Here is a 16,745-nt window from a genome sequence, read left to right as displayed (position 1 = left end):
CAAACCAAAATTTATTTTATTTATAAAAGCAGCAGAAAACATTTTGTCCTTACAATGCAAAATCAATTGAAAAAAAAATTATGTAATAAATATTCCTAACAACTCTATCATAACTTTCCAAGCTCAAAATCTAATCTTCAAGCCCATGCGATCGAGATCCATTTCTTTGTGATTAGACTCAGCTTGCTTTTCCATCAAGATTCCTCTCTTTTCACTGATCTTGCAAAACATTCAAATGCAATCTTATCACATTATGTATCCAAAATCAATGAATAGGAACTTAATGGAGTTAGATAGTGGCTTTTACCTAAAGCACAACCATACTCTTTGACTCTCCCATCTTCTGGACTTTTCAGGCTCTTAGGGCAGACTTGCATCCAACACCCTTTCTCTTGGCAGCAAATGCAGGTCGGTTCTCCTAGAATGTCCTCGAAAACATGGTTGGTTGACTTTCCCAACAAATACGTTCCATTGCTTTGCCAAATCATTTCTGATTCAGCAGCAATGAGCATGTAAGTTAGGTCAATGAGGTTTTCGTTATGATCCATCATATAATACTTTCTTTTGAACTCATTATATGATTCGAGAAGTGACTGCAAAACCCAGTTCACAGCCAACTTATCCGGGAATGACGCACCCAACATTATCAACCTATCGATGTGTGATTTCATTCCTAGAACGTGGGCACACACGGGTTTACCATCTTCATGTTTCATTTCCAATAGGGATTTAGTGACATTGAACCTTTCAATTCTTCGATCCTGTGGGTTAGGGAGAATAACGGGAGGAGGTGAAGGAAGTGAAGCATGATTTCTTGTTCCTCGATCGAATCGTGGAATATCATCTTCATGTGGAATGCTTGTTCCACGGGATTTAGGAAGACCATAGTTGTCGTACTTTGACATCTACAAAATGGGAGAAAACAAATTCAAGTTAGTTGATTAATTGAGTCATTAATAAATCACCCAAATGAGATATTAAGGCTAGGACCCAACACAATATTCCACAACTCGGGAGAGGGATGCCGTAACCCTAATTGCAGAACATTTGAAGGTAAGTGAATGACGATTCACTAATTTTCCACCATGAAAAATGAAACATTGATTAAGTCTTAAATGTATTGAAAACTCCTAGATCCTTTGAGATTCATTGAACTTTTTCAATGGCATGTTTAAATCTCGATATGCCCCTCTAGTTTGTGACTGGGATGCCGAGGATCACAAAGCGGGTGTGAATAACCATGCAAACTTACATGGTGCCCTCACATGTTACAGTCACCTATTCGATGTGCCGGTAAACCACACACACTCCACCGAACTATAACAAACATTGAGTCACCCTTTGCTACCTTTGCTTAGAACCATTTAGTGTGTCGGTTAACCACACACGCTCCACTAACGTCTTCGCAAGGGCACAAAGTGTAATTTCATGGAATTGCATCAATTCACTTTTGCCTAAGTAACTAAGATTGGGAATTTGATGAAAGCATTTAGTTACTTTTATACTTCATTATACTTATAATGGAAGGTTTATGTCCTATCCTACCCGTTCGGCTAATGACCATCCACTAGTCAAGAGTGCGGTGGGTAAGAGTGGATACCCATTCAATCGCCATTTTATAGGCAATTTCCTTAAACACCCTTTATAGACCAGCTTCGTGAATGAGGCCTACTAATGGTAAGACAGACTTTTACTTATACATATATATAATGTTAGACTTTTAATTTTATATATAGTATAGGGTGTATTTTACACTTTTAAAATACTAGGTGGTCTAATTTAATAATTATACTTTTAATTTAATTAAATTGTACACCAAAACTTTATGGATTTATTAAATCTCTTTTAATTATACAATTTAATTAATTAATAAAACCATAAGGGTGTGATATGAACTTTTCAAAACAATACTAGGGTTTTAGAATTTAACATTCCTAAATTAAACTTTTAATCAACTTTTAAATTCCAAAACTTGAGGGCAAGTTTTGAAACATTTCAAAACATTAGGGTTTAGAATTTAAATATTCCAAAATCAAACTTTTCAATCAAAATTTAAATTCCAAAACTTGAGGGCAAGTTATGAAACCTTTTTCAAAACATTAGGGTTTCAACTATTTAAATTTCAAAACAAAACTTTTGAGTTCAAATTTAAACTATAAAACCTAAAGGGGAAAAATTGAAACTTTTCATAACACAAGGATCAAATAACAAATAATATAAATTAAACAATTTATTTTATCATTATCTATATTTGACCTAATTTCAATTTCTTGCAAAGTAAGTTACCCAATTAATACAAATAATCAAACTTTATCATATAAGGAAGTTATTATCTAATTAATTGGTAATTATCTTTTGTTTAATCAAGGATATACTCATAAATATGTATAAAATCGGATTTTAATGATCTAAAACAGATAAGGCAAGTATCCATGAGTAAAACAGCAAGAAATCCCGAAAATAGCTCCATCTGACGCTCGAACTCGCCGAGTTGAGGCCTACTCGCCGAGTACACTGTGGTACTCGCCGAGTTCATTAGGCAGGGAGCTCTAAAAACGTTTTTGCAACTTGAACAAACATACAAGGCATCAATACAATAGAAACCAATCAAGGCTCTGATACCACTGATGGGTTTTAGCCATAAGAACATCCTATGTGCTCATACAAACCCTAATGCTTGGATCTAGGTTTCTCTATTGTACATGCAATTCATCCAAGACTTCCAACCCTAGATCTAATACATGATAATCAATATAACATATGAATTAGGGTTTAGATCATACCTTGATTGTTATGTAGCAATAACAATCTCAAATCCTTCTTGTATTGACTTTAGAAAGCTTAGAGTCACAAATGTCACTCCTCTAATGGTTCACAAACACCAAGAGCAAGAGGATGAAGAAGAGAAGAGAAGGAGGCTGCCCAAAAACGTGTGGAAACCCTAAGGATCTTGTTCACCACATTTTTGGGGCTTAAGGGTCCTTTAAATAGTGAGGCTATTAGGGTTATCTAAGAAGGAAACCCTAATTTGGATGCTTAAGCCCTAAGCAACCCATGGACTCCTTCCTTAACAAGCCTTGGACGATTTCTAATGGGCTTCCCCATAGAATTCGTCCAACCTTATATTATAAGGTAATCCATAGCCCAATTGCAATTATCTTATAATTACAATTCCAGTCCCTTAAGTTTAATTAATCTCTTTTAACCACAAACTTAATTCTTGACTAATATTAATTGAACAATATGATTTCTCCTTTAATATATTATTCTCATAATATATTAATAAATCATATTTAATCTTTTCTCTCCATTATTCATCCTATCAAGTTGCTTTGGTGAAGGCAACCCAAAAGGACCATGCACCATCGGGTCAAGTACATACCAAAATAGTTATGGACTTAGACACTAATCCAACATTTATGTCATAGTGATAGTTGTTCCTCACCGTTGGTTCTAGACTAATTAAGTATTGGTTCTAGACTAATTGAGTACAACAATTTACATAGGTTTGGCTCATTCGAAATATCCACATGACCATAATTTCGGTTAAACCATGGTGTATTATTAGGTTTTATGTAGAAAAGTTTCATTATTTTGGAAAATTTTGCTAAAGTCCTAAATCTTTTTTTTCTTGAACAAAAAATTCCCGATTATTTAACATTTTGTCCCAATTAACGAAAAAAAAACCATTTTTTGTATTTTAAAAGAAAATGATAGATTATGTGATTTTTCTAAAATAATGAGACTTTTCAATTCTGAAAAAAAAAGATTTAGGACTTTATCAAAAAAAATTCCCAAAATAATAAGTTTTACTACGTAAAACACACGTATTATTAATATAAATATTAGTAATTTAGATAATATTAACAGTACTCGATTTAATTGAGTGTGACTCGGTTTAACTTGTCAGTTTGACTAAGTGAGTTGACTCGGTTTAACTTGGGGATTTGGTCTGGCTTCCGACTTTGGCTTGTCGGTTCAGTTTGTCTTTACCGACTCAGGCTTGTCGGTTCGACCTACCTAATTCGATATCTTTAACAATCAACCTTTAAGAACATATATGACATATGTTATAAGTTTATAATTGAATAAAATACTTTTTTTTGGAAAGGCTAATTGAACAAAATACCCGATTACCTAATATAAAACTTGGTTTAATTAATAACTAAATTGATTATAATGTATTATATATATATCTTTAAATGTAGCTCTTTAGAAAAAACATATTTAATGAAAATTAATGTAACAAGGATGCATAGCGTGGCTGGTCGATAACAATCAATAAAAAACATCCGACGGCTGCAAAACGTGCTCGACATTTAACGGACGGTTCTTAGTAAGTTGAGTGCCGTTTTTTTTTCTTGAGGTTCAAACTTTTATACCCATTAACTTTTAACGTTAACAGAAACCGTCACTGACCGTTAACTCCGGCTAAGGTTTTAAATGCGTTTTACCCATTAACTCCGGCTAACGTCGTTAAACGGCGACGTCAGTCATCCATTATATTCGTTAGAATACAAACCAAAATTTATACGTTTTCTGTTCTCTTTCTCTCTCTCCCCTTCTCTCTATATCTCGATCTTTCAACGGGCAAAGGTTTCTCCTTTCGAAACGAAAACCATCTCTCTCTACAGATGGTTTCTATTGGGCTTTGAGAGGGGTTCTTCGTTAGCTTCACTTCTCTGCTATCAACGGTATGTTTAATTTACTTTATGTGAATGGATTATTAGTCAAAACTCATGTAACTTTCAAGACGTTTTTACCTGTATCAATTCGTCGACTCTTCTCTTCTCCTTTTGTCTGATGAATCACTTCCTGCTTGTTGATTTCAACTAGTTCTATTTCTTTGGATTTTTGTTCTATAGGGTTTTTGTGTGGTTGAATTGTGATTGTTTGAATCGTTTTTATAGAGAGTGGAATTGAATTGGGTTTGGCCAGTTACTTCCTCTTTGATCTGATTTGTCTTTACTTCTTAGATCTGATTCTATCTAGTCGATATTTATTGTTGAAAACTGAAGGAGTTTTTATGGTAATTAGGGATTCTGATATATCCGTTGCGAGGGTTTTAGTTTTATTACAATTAATAATTGTTTCTGTACTTTTAAAGGGTTGTATCTACGAAGAATTATATATATGGGGAAGGTGGAGTTGGAGGAACGATGCCTTGAGAACAAGCAATCGGCAGCTGCTTCTAGCTCATCCATCTCTGAAGGTAGTAGCGGCATTGTCTTGCCAAAATCCCCACGAACTTCTAGTCCAACTGCTACATCTCCACCTCATCGGTATGCTTCTGTTGATTTACTTCAATGTTGATGCATGGTTTATACACTTGCATTATTGTGTACCCATTGAATATCAGATTTATCATATCTGAAATTGAACTCCTTCTGAAGATATATATGAAAATGATATGATATATGTCTTAAAACCTACCATTCGTGTCTAGTATGGTAATATTATTACAAAAGGATGCAAAAACATTGAAAGAACTTTTATCACTATGTGAGATATATAGTCATTATTGCATAATCTAATGCCTACGTTTATTTATTGTTTGTCTGTTTTAATTTCATCTTTGAATTGGTACTACCGTTTGGTTTCTTGCACTAAGAATATGATTTGGATTTATAGAAGGACAAGTGGACCTATCAGAAGAGCAAAAGGGGGATGGACTCCAGAGGAGGTATGTAGTTTGATCTTTGTGCAATATGGTGTTGTTTTACATGCAAAATTTTGTCAAAGATATACTATGTTTTATGAAATTTCTGTGGTTTTTTACAGGATGAGACGCTAAAAAAAGCTGTTGGTGTTTTCAAGGGCAAATGCTGGAAGAAAATAGGTGTGAGACTCTTTCGTTTATGTTGCCAATAGCATCTACTATTAATTTATGCTTAGAATGCTATGTTACATAGATTTATTAGACCTCTTTATAAACTTAAAAGAATTCTTAATACCCTAATGTTGATAACTTTTGGGGGTTTACTTAAGAATGTTGCTGTTTTTTGCAGCTGAATATTTTCCTGATAGATCAGAAGTCCAGTGTTTGCATCGGTGGCAAAAGGTTCTTAATCCAGAACTTATTAAAGGTCCATGGACTCAAGAGGTTTGTTTGCACCTAATTGGATTTATACTTTTTATGCATATATTCTTTGAAACAATTGATTAAAAAAGTATCTTGGTTTCTTTTTTCTGGCTGCAGGAGGATGAAAAAATTGTTGAACTTGTGAAAAGATACGGGCCCACAAAATGGTCTCTGATTGCAAAGTCTCTCCCAGGTCGTATTGGGAAACAGTGTCGCGAAAGGTATAATGAAAGAATTACATTCTTGAATGTATTTTTCATGACTTTCTTAAAAAAAAAAAATTGTTTAAATTTGTAATGTTTCAGGTGGCATAATCATTTGAATCCAGATATAAAAAAGGATGCTTGGACCCTGCAAGAGGAATTAGCCCTTATGAATGCACATCGTGTGCATGGAAACAAATGGGCTGAAATAGCAAAGGCATTGCCTGGAAGGTGATTCTTTTTACAATTTACACTTTACACCTTATAGTTTTACCAAAAGCACATTCCTTTACAAAGTTCTTGTTCCCATGTAGGACTGATAATGCAATAAAGAATCATTGGAATAGTTCTTTAAAGAAAAAGTTAGATTTTTATTTAGCCACTGGAAACCTTCCAACTGTTTCCAAGCACGATGGAGACATGAGCAAAATAAGTTCAACCGGAAAACTGATAACTTGTTCGGTTACAACCGCCAGGTCATCACCAGGACCCGCAGAACAACGCAAGGTAGAACCAGATTCCATGGATGATGATAATAACATAGAATGCTCAACCCCTTCACAAGACATAGATGCTTCCTCAGCTTTTCTCCAATCCGGATCCACTGATTCCGAAGCCGTTGGAATCAGGTCACACCCTTCAAAGATTGATCTTAGTCACCTTAGTCGGAATCTTGTTCCAAAGTTCGAGAGTTGCAGTACGATTCCGATTCCGATTCCAGTCCGGGATGGAATCAATCAGGAGACGTTAAATGCGACTCCGATTCAGTCCGTGATTCCGACGTATGGTTCTTTGTATTATGAGCCGCCACAAATTGGAAGTTTCATGCCGACGGAATTGGGTGTTCTTTATATGCCATGGAATTCCCGTGACTACAATTCAATTCCAATGATATCACCTCGGTGCTCTTCAACTCCGCCTTATGCCGACAAGTGTGGCAGTGGCGGCTTACATGCTCAAACCCCGGAATCAATCTTGAAAATTGCCGCCAAGAGTTTTCCAAATACGCCTTCGATATTGAGAAAGAGAAAAGACCAGTCGTCTCTTTCGTTTCACAAGATTCCGAAGGGTGATGATGTGGCAAGGGTTTTGAGCGCTGATAATTCAAGGAAAGGTAACAATGATTTGGAGGAATCGGAATCGGAATCACATGGTGTAGGTACTGTGAATACGACATATAATGCATCTCCCCCTTATCGATTAAGGTATAAACGAAAGTCAACTTCAAAGTCAGTGGAAAAACAGCTTGAGTTCAGATTTGATGAGGAGTTGTGTAAGAGTGAAACAAGATCTGCAGATTTGGGTGTGAAAGACAATTCTGTGACCAATGCCGCCTGTTCGAATGCATCATAACATGTAAGTTTCTTTTGAGGACTTTGTCCTCAATGTTCAATCAATCTTGTACTTGTGATTTTGTTGCAAACTAACTAACTGTTAATAAAGACTAAATTTTGTTGAAATGAGAGTGTTTAGATGATTTCAGATGGTTATTTTGCAACAAGACTACTATGCTGTTTAATTTGCAATGAAGTTACAATATAGCAAGTTTCTCTCTAGCCTTTCAATTATGAAGTCTATGTTATATATAACAAGTCTTTCGTTTTTGTTGTTCTTGATTGCTTTTATCATTTCTGATTATGTTTGTTTTGTTCAATTTTAGATATTAGTGGATTACTCTTGAACTTCTGAAATTGTTTACAAAGGATTGCTGCCACGTTGTACTTAAGGAGGGATGCTCTCAAACACATATCTTGCACAAAGCAGTTAAAGAGATATTAGATCTCTGCAAATATTACCAAAACTGAATGCTTCAAAATAGAGAAAATATATTTAATGATCTTTGTTTTTTTTTTTTTTTGAAGAGCAGATTGGAATTTAGGTAGCTTAAAGAGGTTTTGATGAGTCACAAAGACTTGTGGTTAGATTAGCTACCCATGCCACTTTTTTAGTAAGATTTAAGATTTTGAAAATGTGTTCATGTACAACAAAGGTTCATCAAAATGTGAAAAGTTATGGTGAGGCCATGTTTTGTGATGTGTTGGCAATTATGCATATACACATGAAATTCTTTGCTTTTATAATCACTCAACAGTCTTTCAATATTATTTGCTGTTCACCACAATTTTTAAAATTGGTTTGAACATATGATATAAACTTGGTTTTATCTTTGACTATTAACACCAGGACGATACTCTCCAATACCTAGCAGGTCCTGCAAACAAAAAAAATAGAACTATTTTTTTATTCCGAAATTGACCCTGAAAGTAGCAAGAAGGAGAAATAGAAATCCACCTGGCATGCTTTATTTTTTGCCCTGGTTTCAGCAGTGCTTGGAACATCATGATTTGGTTTCATAAATTTCTTCTCACGTCTTTCACATGATCCCCATCCATCAGAGAACCTACCCCCTCTACATTTATAATCAATATTAACAGAAAAAAAAAAGCAACCAACTTTTCAATTTTAATAAACAAAAACTCAAGGAAACATACTGCATGTGTGCCCGAACTATGAATTCAGCACGCTGCACATTATGATTATCATCAAATTCTATACTCTTTTCTTTAATTTCATATGAGATGTTGAAATAAAACGATATCTTTCTCCACCCTGTTTTTTTTTTTTTTTCCATGTAGATGAGTTAGCAACATTATGAGGATTTAAATAAATTAGGGAGGTGGAAACTGATTAATTTTACCAGATTTTTTGATGAAAGGGTTCCCAGAGATCATAGTATAGTCGCCCTTCTCTAAAATCTGCAAACATATGTCAATTTCTGTTACAACAATATACCAATACAGTAAATGTCACTAAAAGTAATCGTGATAAGCAACATGAGTAATGTAGTCTTTAATGGGTTGGAACAATGTGAATACTATGTACACTCTTACCTTTTGTTATTTTGTTTACTAGATTTACCATCAAATGCTTTTTGTTTTCTGTTTGATGGATAAGATGCGATAATAAGTTACCCCTTGCAAAACTTCCTTGGTTGGATCTTCTGTATAAGTTGCAAGCTTTCCTTTATGAAGAATATCTAAAAGTATTACTACATGACCTCATCCTAATAACCATATGATGCTAGTAGTGATTCATTTTGGTCAACAATGTTAACTTTGATTGGAAGGTACAAGATATCTGCAGTAAGTAAGGAATTGCCTGGCTAAGCTTCGCTATTCTTAATCTGCAATCATAGTACTCTTTTACACTTTTATGTAAGGTATTAACTTGTTCAGTTATCACAGCTCTTATAGAATGTATATCAGGTTACCAACATGAAAACTAGTTCACCCTATATTTCATGTTTTGGAATCGAATGGAATATTTTTATATGCATGTGTATATGAAGCAATAACCAAAACAAACCAAAAACGGGAGGAAGGTTATTATAATATGTACCTACCGCCATAGCAGCATTCTGATATTCTTTGAAGAGAGCAACTGTAGGAAATCGACCAGACAAGCTATGTGTCATCACCGAGCAATCGGAGGAACAATCTACAGGACTATGAATCTGAGACTCCGAACAATACGAGGATGGCGTGGTAGGCGTGCGCTGCACGTGCTTCACCATAACAAGAGGAGCGGGAGGAGAAGTTGTTTCACAGAGAGAAAACCTGGCGATCTTATTCTTCGGAGGTCGGTCGATGGAACTCTCCACTTGCAATACCTCTCCGTCGGTCATTGAGTGATATCTAGGTTTTGTGTTGCTGGATGACGGGGATGGAGAGGTGAACTTCGAGATGATCGGAAATGTGATTTTGGGAGAATGAAAGCGACTGCTATTATTGTTTTGAGGTTTGAGAGGTTTGGAGGCGGGGGGGAGAGACGACAAGGCGGCAGCAGAGTCAATTACGGCCCACAGAGCTTCGTCGTCAAGGTCGTTGTCATCTAGGGTTTGGCATATCGGAGAGGTCATCTCTCTGAGACGGAAGAGAGAACTCTGTAGCAAAAGCCCGCCACCTGAGAATTCAAAATTTTCAAACTTTGAGGCGTCCTCCCGTTTAACATAAACGTTACGGCAAGCGCACAATCACACCACAATGATTATACAGGTCTACCTATTTTGACTATCCTCTGATAATTACTTTTGGTATTTAATTTTTATTAAACACCAATCTATTATATCGTTTAATTTTTATTAAAAGTAAATCTATAATAAAATATTTATAATTTATTTTTTAAAAAAATAATATAAATTCAACAAAAAAAAATGTAGCTAATAAGACACCTCTTGAACATCCTATTGACTATTTTTTAAAAAATCAACTTATAGTTAACTACTTGTAATCAACTTTTTCGGAAAACAATATAATTTCAACCAATAAAAATATTTCAAAACTAAATTAGGGCGTCTATATGGTAAATAGAATGTCTTTTTAGCCAACCCAAAAAAAAACCTTAAAAATCAAATATGATGTCAAAATAAAATGTCTTTTTAGTCGACTCTTATTTTGTTTTCTTCCTTAAATAAACTAATCATTGCAAAATAATTCTCATTTTATTAATTATCATTACATAATATTGGACCCTCATGATTATTTTATATTTTTATTTTAAATAATACAAATCATTATAAAATAAAAAAAGGTTTAATATAAAGAATTATATTTATTTATAGAAAAAAAACAATACCATTTTCATAAAAAAAGAAATATTAAAATAAAAATATGTTTATTTTCTTCGAATCTATAAAATAAAATATCTTAAATAAAAAAAATATATATTTATTTTTTCTATTTTTATATGCAATTTATTAAAATCATTTTTATATAAAGGTATAATAATAAATGACTTCAAATATATATACTAAGAATTAAATAAAATTCCTATGTAATACATAAATATGATATACTAAGAATAAAATAGAATTCCTATGTAATTTATATCAAAATAATTCAAATATATTTATACTTAAAAATAAATATTTTTTAATTTATATATTTTCATGTTTAAGAAGGGCATATATGAAATTCTTCCTAAATTGTAATACTAAAACAACTTGGTATAATAAATTTTATAAAAAATCGTCAAAAATGATATTTTTTATTAAAAAGCTTAATTTACGTACTAAAAAAAGCCTATTATTTCTAAGCTCAACTTAATACTCTTAAAACCCTAACCCAACCCATCTATAAATAAAAAAATTAAGCCCTAAAACCCTAATCTTTCGTTACCCACTCTCACCATTTTCTCTCTTCCTTTTACAAACCGTAGCCGCCTCTATCGTCGGCCGACGAAGAGCAATTGATGGCCGCCTGAGGACCACCACCTCTCTAGCTGTATCGTGTCTCTCTACCTCTCTTTATCGATCAGCATCGACTTTTTCTATCTCTCAATCGAGTTTGTCTGTGGCAATTCGTCGGGATGTTGCGATGATGGAGCCACCTGAGAGGATGACGTCCGATAACAACAGAGTCCACAACCGGTGGTCGGACCACTTCCATCGATTTCCCTCTCTTGCTCTCACTCTGTCTACCTCTCTCTCATTTTCTGTTATTGCGGGATATTGGCGGAAACACCACCTATGGTCGTATCGGATGAAGTTACGACGGTGGTTTATGGAGGTGTTAGGTTTCTGGTGGTGGGTAAAGAAGGTGTTATGTTTCTGGCAGTAGTGGGTAATAATAATATTGTAGTTGAATGATGTAAATTTTAAAGATCAAAACAAAATTATTTTTGAATTTTGATATTATTAATGTTATAGTTTTTATAAATAAAATGTGGTGATTTATGCATAAATTAAATAAATAGATTTTTATATTAGCAAATGATAGTCTTGAACGACGAAATTTATAAAAAGAAGTTACAATTAAAAAGTAAGAATTACTAATTTCAAAGTTAAAAAATCAGAAAAAAGTATATTTATACCTGAAAAATCATAATGAAGGAGGTTCTCTAAGAAAATATGAGGTCCAAATAGTAGGACCCTTTGGTATAAGCCCTTATTAAACATCAAAATATCATATTTATCCGGTTTAACATCTAAATATCATATTTATCCTTCTTAATATTTTAAAATATCATATCTATCCAAATCTATTTTTAATGATTTTTATTGATTTATAATTCGTTTTATAATCTTAAATCATTATAATTGACAAAACACACTAAATGGACAATAATGCCCTTACCTTTAAATGTCAGGATATATCATAACACTACAAGAAAAATCCTAAATAGCTACGATAACTTGCTACGGAATTGAAATCCGTAGCTATTCTATTACGGAATGTGCTACAAAATGGCTTTTCGTAGCTATTTTACTACGGAAATGGCTACAGAGTTACATTCCGTAGCTAAAATAGGAATAACTACAAAAAGTTACTACGTAATCAAAATCTATAGATATTATACTACGGAATATGCTACAAAATTGCTGGCTGTAGCTATTTTTCTACGGAAATAGCTACGGAGTTGCATTTCCGTAGTTAAATCTTGAATTGTTGCTACAAAATCAAAATTTGTACCTATTTTACTATGAAATATACCGCATGGTTGTTGGTTGTAGCTAGTTTCCTATGTAACTTGTTACGTAATCAATTTTCGTAGTTAGTTGGCTACAAAATCGATTACGGAATAAAAATACATACCTAGTTTGCTACATAATAGAAATTTGTAGCTACTTTATGATGAAAATTTGCTACACAATAAAAATCTATAGCTAATCTAAAACAGAACTTGTAACGGAAATGTTAACTGTTATTTGTGTATCTAAGTTGTTTTTGAATTTACAAAATAGCTACAGAATCTAAATCCGTAGCTATGTGGCTACGAAATATTTCGTAGTCAATTAGTTACGGAATATACTTCCGTAGTAAAATATAAAAAAATATTTTACCAAAAAAAAATAAAGTTATCAATTTAATTGTGTTATGATTTTTAATTATAACTTAATATCTTTACATATTATTATAAAGTTTTTTATTTATTCTTATTATATTATATATATAATAAAATCAATGTTCTTATGGCCAGTATTGAGATACCACCTGGTTTGAAGACGGGTTGCTTCCACCCACCACCGCTTCCACCGCCTTACTCTAACACTATAGTATATTAGTATAGTATATGCGTTTTCCTCTTTTCATCCACAATTTTTCTGTCACCACTTCTTGCATTGATTTCCAAAAAAAAACCTTTTATTCATCTCTTTTGCCCTGTCACTCCACAATACGCACCGCTTCCTACTTCTTTCTCTATCTCGACGAGAATCAGTCTTTCAAGGAAGCGTCGTCGTCGATCGGGATCGGAATCGGTTTTTTTCGTCGAAATTCGATCACCTCTATCCAATATCCAATATCAAGTTCTATTGTTCTTAAATTTTGATGTTGATTGGATATGTCGCTTTTGTTACCCATGTAATGATTATTAAGAAATGAATTTCAGTGACTTTTCCAGCCTTCATTTAGCCGATCTTTTTGCTATATTATCAAATGAATCTCATCGATAGCATCCCCGAAGATCAATTTCAATTTCAAGGGTACAAAAGTTCCTTCGATCGGTTTTCATTTAACTCATTTTGTACTTTTTCGTCCTTCATGATTTGCTACCGTATGATTCAAGTTTATTATGAATTCAAATGGATTATTTTAGTGTGATTGCCAAATAACGTGGACATCTTACATAAGGATTATGCTTGAATAACTTGATTTGGGGTTAGGCATTCCTTCTCATATGGTTATATGACATTATATATGATGAATCCGGTACGTGGTTGTAAAGTGCAGCAAAATCTATAATTTGTTCTAAAAAATATCTGCCTTTTCATATTAAATTTGATGTTATTAAAATAACTCAGCTGAAATTGTTTAGTACCTAAAGGAGGTAATACGTGGTTGTTGTGATTTGTTGTTTCTTTGCTACTTCCGTATTAGACAACCCAACTGTTTGGTAAAATGCTTGAAAGAAGGTTTTCATCTTTTTATAAAAATTCATTACCTCTTAGATAGGTGGAACTTCAAGTGGTGAGCAGTATTTGGGAAATTCTACTAATATAGAACTGCAACCAGGGATGCTATGCTTTGTCAACAGGTATGACCAAATATATCCTTTTACTTGACTCCCTTATTCTTTTTTTTTTGTTATCATTCTAAATTTTTTTGTTGATTCGGGAATAAATTGATTGTATTTTGAGGACATTCTGATGCAAAAAGTTGTACTACAGCCCGTTTTATCAACATATATGACACGACTACAAATGTTTTCTACACTTTTGATGGTTAAAACTTATTTCAACTGAAGATGCCCTTTATAACTAACTTTCTTTCCAATTGATAGGTTTTGTAACCAACTTCCTGCACCTAATTAAATCTATGGAAAGACATTACTACCCTTTCATTTGCTAATTCTTCACGGAGTTGGTGCTGATAGTTTGTGGGCCTTGTATGTTTATTCAATTTAGGCCCTAACATGTAAAAAAAAAAAAAAAAAAAAAAAAAAAAAAAAAAAACTTGATTTATATTCTTTCTTTTCTGTATTTTGTATGTTGAAATATGTTTGTGACAATTTGTCCATGAGAGGTAATGAGCAACTTACTTTCAATTGTGTAAATAAAGTTAAAAAATGTAAAAATTACTATGAGAAGAATTAATATTATATGAGAAAAATTCAATATGTTAACGCAAAATACAATGAGAAGAATTAACATTGAATAACAATATTTGTCTTGCAATGGGAAATGTAGATATTGACAAAGCAGAGATTTTGTTGAAGCTTCCTGATATTCTGAAATCTGATAATCTTGGGAATGCTCACGCAATTCTCTTGAAGGGTAAATTGGTATTTTTTAGGTTCTTTTTTCAAAACAAATTCAATCAATCTCATTATCTTAAACTTGAATCCTAAAATTAAGCAAAACATAATCAATTCTTAGTTCTGAAAATCATAAATGACCATTTTGCCCTTATTTCTATAGGCATTGACTCAGAGCCACGTTCCCATAATGAGACTTATGGATCTTACTAATGTTGTTATAAATACAAAGCTTCTATGTGACTACTCAAAGATAGATGTAATATTGAGACAATTGCCATTCATTATCAAACATTAGGCAAAGACATGTCCTTTTTTATAATTTGAATTTGTTTTTTTTTTTAAATTTATGTTTCAGGTATGTTTTGATGTGCATTATGTCAAAGAATGCGTACCTGTAACTGACGCTAAGAGAGGAGAGCAGAAATGAAGACTTCAAAAATTGTTTGGTCCAATTACAACGCATCAAAGGATATGACTATATAAGGTTAGAGTTTATAATTTCTATAGTTTTGGTTTTAGATTTTAAAGATTAATGAAATGTTTGAAATTTAAATTTTGAAATTGTTTGGAGGAAATGATAACGTGTTATGAAAGTATGACTCTTTAAAAAAAATCGTTGCTAAAAATGGATCCTTTTGTTTTTTAAAATAGATAGTACGAACTGTTATCTGAAATAGTCGATATGGGTTAATAAAAGACTTCAATTTCATTTTTTTTAGCTGATACAACTCAACAATTCCATAACAGGTTGAAAAAACATAGGAATAGAGGAACTGATGTTATTTTTTAGCTACTTTTATGTGTGCATTGGACTGTAGATGTTTGTGTGTGCATTGCTATCATTGTCATAAAGGAAAGTTATGTTAATGTCAATATATATTACAAATAATAGCAATCTACTTTGGTAAGTTTACATGTTTAAATTGAAAATAAGATGCTATGATGGGTTAAAAAGGAAAGTATTACAAATAATAGCAATCTACTTTGGTAAGTTTACATGTTTAAAATGAAAGTAAGATGCTATGATGGGTTAAAAAGGAAAGTAGGCTGCTATTATAGGTTAAAGTGAAAGTAAGATGCTATGATTTCATACAAGAGTTTTGAATGTTAATCAAGTTATTTATAAATTTGATTTTGCAGGTTGTGCCATTTTTGTTGAGCATCTATGGTTATTTGTGATAATATTTGTAATGAATATTTAATTTTGATGATTAGGGAACCATGTAAAAGGATTTTCAGTTATGTAATATATCTATAAAAATCTATGTAACTATTAAAATTAAATTTATTGCATTTTTATATATTTCAACGAATATTAATTGGATTTTGTTGAATATTTTTATCGTTATGAATTTGTTTTGGAACCTATTTTTGCTATGAAACAAATGACTACGGAATTTGCTACGGAACAAACGGTTACGGAATTTGCTACGGAACAAATGGCTACGGAATTTACTACGAAACAAATGGCTACGGAATTTATTACGGAACAAATGGCTACGGAATTTGCTATGGAACAAATGGTTACGGAATTTATTACGGAACAAATGGCTATGAAATTTGCTACGAAACAAATGACTACGGAATTTATTACGGAACAAATGGCTACGGAATTTGCTACGGAACAAATGGTTACGGAATTTGCTACAAAATAAATGGCTATGGAATTTGTTACCGAACAAATGGATACCGAATTTGCTACG

General features: G+C 32.8%; 2 protein-coding genes and 2 long non-coding RNA genes across 5 annotated transcripts; 3 read left to right on the top strand and 1 right to left on the bottom strand.

Moving 5' to 3' along the window:
• The first annotated feature begins 4,529 nt into the window (after positions 1-4,529).
• Positions 4,530-8,319, top strand: LOC111889239 (transcription factor MYB3R-3). Of its 2 annotated transcripts, none has more exons than XM_023885374.3 (9): positions 4,530-4,694; positions 5,108-5,282; positions 5,632-5,683; positions 5,782-5,839; positions 6,009-6,103; positions 6,200-6,303; positions 6,388-6,516; positions 6,600-7,641; positions 7,946-8,319. In XM_023885374.3, the coding sequence occupies exons 2-8, from the start codon at positions 5,134-5,136 to the stop codon at positions 7,636-7,638; spliced, it is 1,626 nt and encodes a 541-aa protein (XP_023741142.1). In that variant the 5' UTR covers positions 4,530-4,694; positions 5,108-5,133; the 3' UTR covers positions 7,639-7,641; positions 7,946-8,319. The 2 variants fall into 2 exon arrangements, with proteins under 2 accessions (XP_023741142.1, XP_042752846.1); XM_042896912.2 differs by lacking the exon at positions 7,946-8,319 and adding an exon at positions 7,759-7,913.
• Positions 8,320-8,339: 20 nt separating this feature from the next.
• Positions 8,340-10,323, bottom strand: LOC111889240 (uncharacterized). Its single transcript, XM_023885376.3, has 5 exons — positions 9,689-10,323; positions 8,984-9,041; positions 8,778-8,895; positions 8,578-8,695; positions 8,340-8,497 (listed from the first exon to the last, which is right to left on the bottom strand). The coding sequence occupies exons 1-5, from the start codon at positions 10,202-10,204 to the stop codon at positions 8,447-8,449; spliced, it is 861 nt and encodes a 286-aa protein (XP_023741144.1). The 5' UTR covers positions 10,205-10,323; the 3' UTR covers positions 8,340-8,446.
• Positions 10,231-11,977, top strand: LOC128127514 (uncharacterized). The gene is made up of 2 exons (XR_008225302.1): positions 10,231-10,340; positions 11,503-11,977. It is a non-coding gene; the product is annotated as an uncharacterized LOC128127514 (long non-coding RNA).
• Positions 11,978-13,160: 1,183 nt separating this feature from the next.
• LOC111889255 (uncharacterized) lies at positions 13,161-16,317 on the top strand. The gene is made up of 3 exons (XR_002849465.3): positions 13,161-14,319; positions 15,398-15,526; positions 16,183-16,317. It is a non-coding gene; the product is annotated as an uncharacterized LOC111889255 (long non-coding RNA).
• The last annotated feature ends 428 nt before the right edge of the window (positions 16,318-16,745 follow it).

This window comes from Lactuca sativa, chromosome 8 (assembly GCF_002870075.4).
Source record: "Lactuca sativa cultivar Salinas chromosome 8, Lsat_Salinas_v11, whole genome shotgun sequence".
Taxonomy (NCBI): domain Eukaryota; kingdom Viridiplantae; phylum Streptophyta; class Magnoliopsida; order Asterales; family Asteraceae; genus Lactuca; species Lactuca sativa.
Note: the sequence above shows the minus strand (reverse complement) of the source record. Positions and strands in the feature narration are given on the sequence as shown.

What these genes read in the sequence shown, in the direction of transcription:
- LOC111889240 (XM_023885376.3), bottom strand. Translation starts at nt 10,204, where the DNA reads ATGACCTCTCCGATATGCCAAACCCTAGATGACAACGACCTTGACGAC. An exon ending in ATCAGAATGCTGCTATGGCG is followed by an intron (nt 9,042 to 9,688) that starts GTAGGTACATAT and finishes ATATGTTTGCAG; the next exon opens with ATTTTAGAGAAGGGCGACTA. An exon ending in CAAAAAATAAAGCATGCCAG is followed by an intron (nt 8,498 to 8,577) that starts GTGGATTTCTAT and finishes TTTTGTTTGCAG; the next exon opens with GACCTGCTAGGTATTGGAGA.
- LOC111889239 (XM_023885374.3), top strand. Translation starts at nt 5,134, where the DNA reads ATGGGGAAGGTGGAGTTGGAGGAACGATGCCTTGAGAACAAGCAATCG. An exon ending in GGGAAACAGTGTCGCGAAAG is followed by an intron (nt 6,304 to 6,387) that starts GTATAATGAAAG and finishes GTAATGTTTCAG; the next exon opens with GTGGCATAATCATTTGAATC. An exon ending in GCAAAGGCATTGCCTGGAAG is followed by an intron (nt 6,517 to 6,599) that starts GTGATTCTTTTT and finishes GTTCCCATGTAG; the next exon opens with GACTGATAATGCAATAAAGA.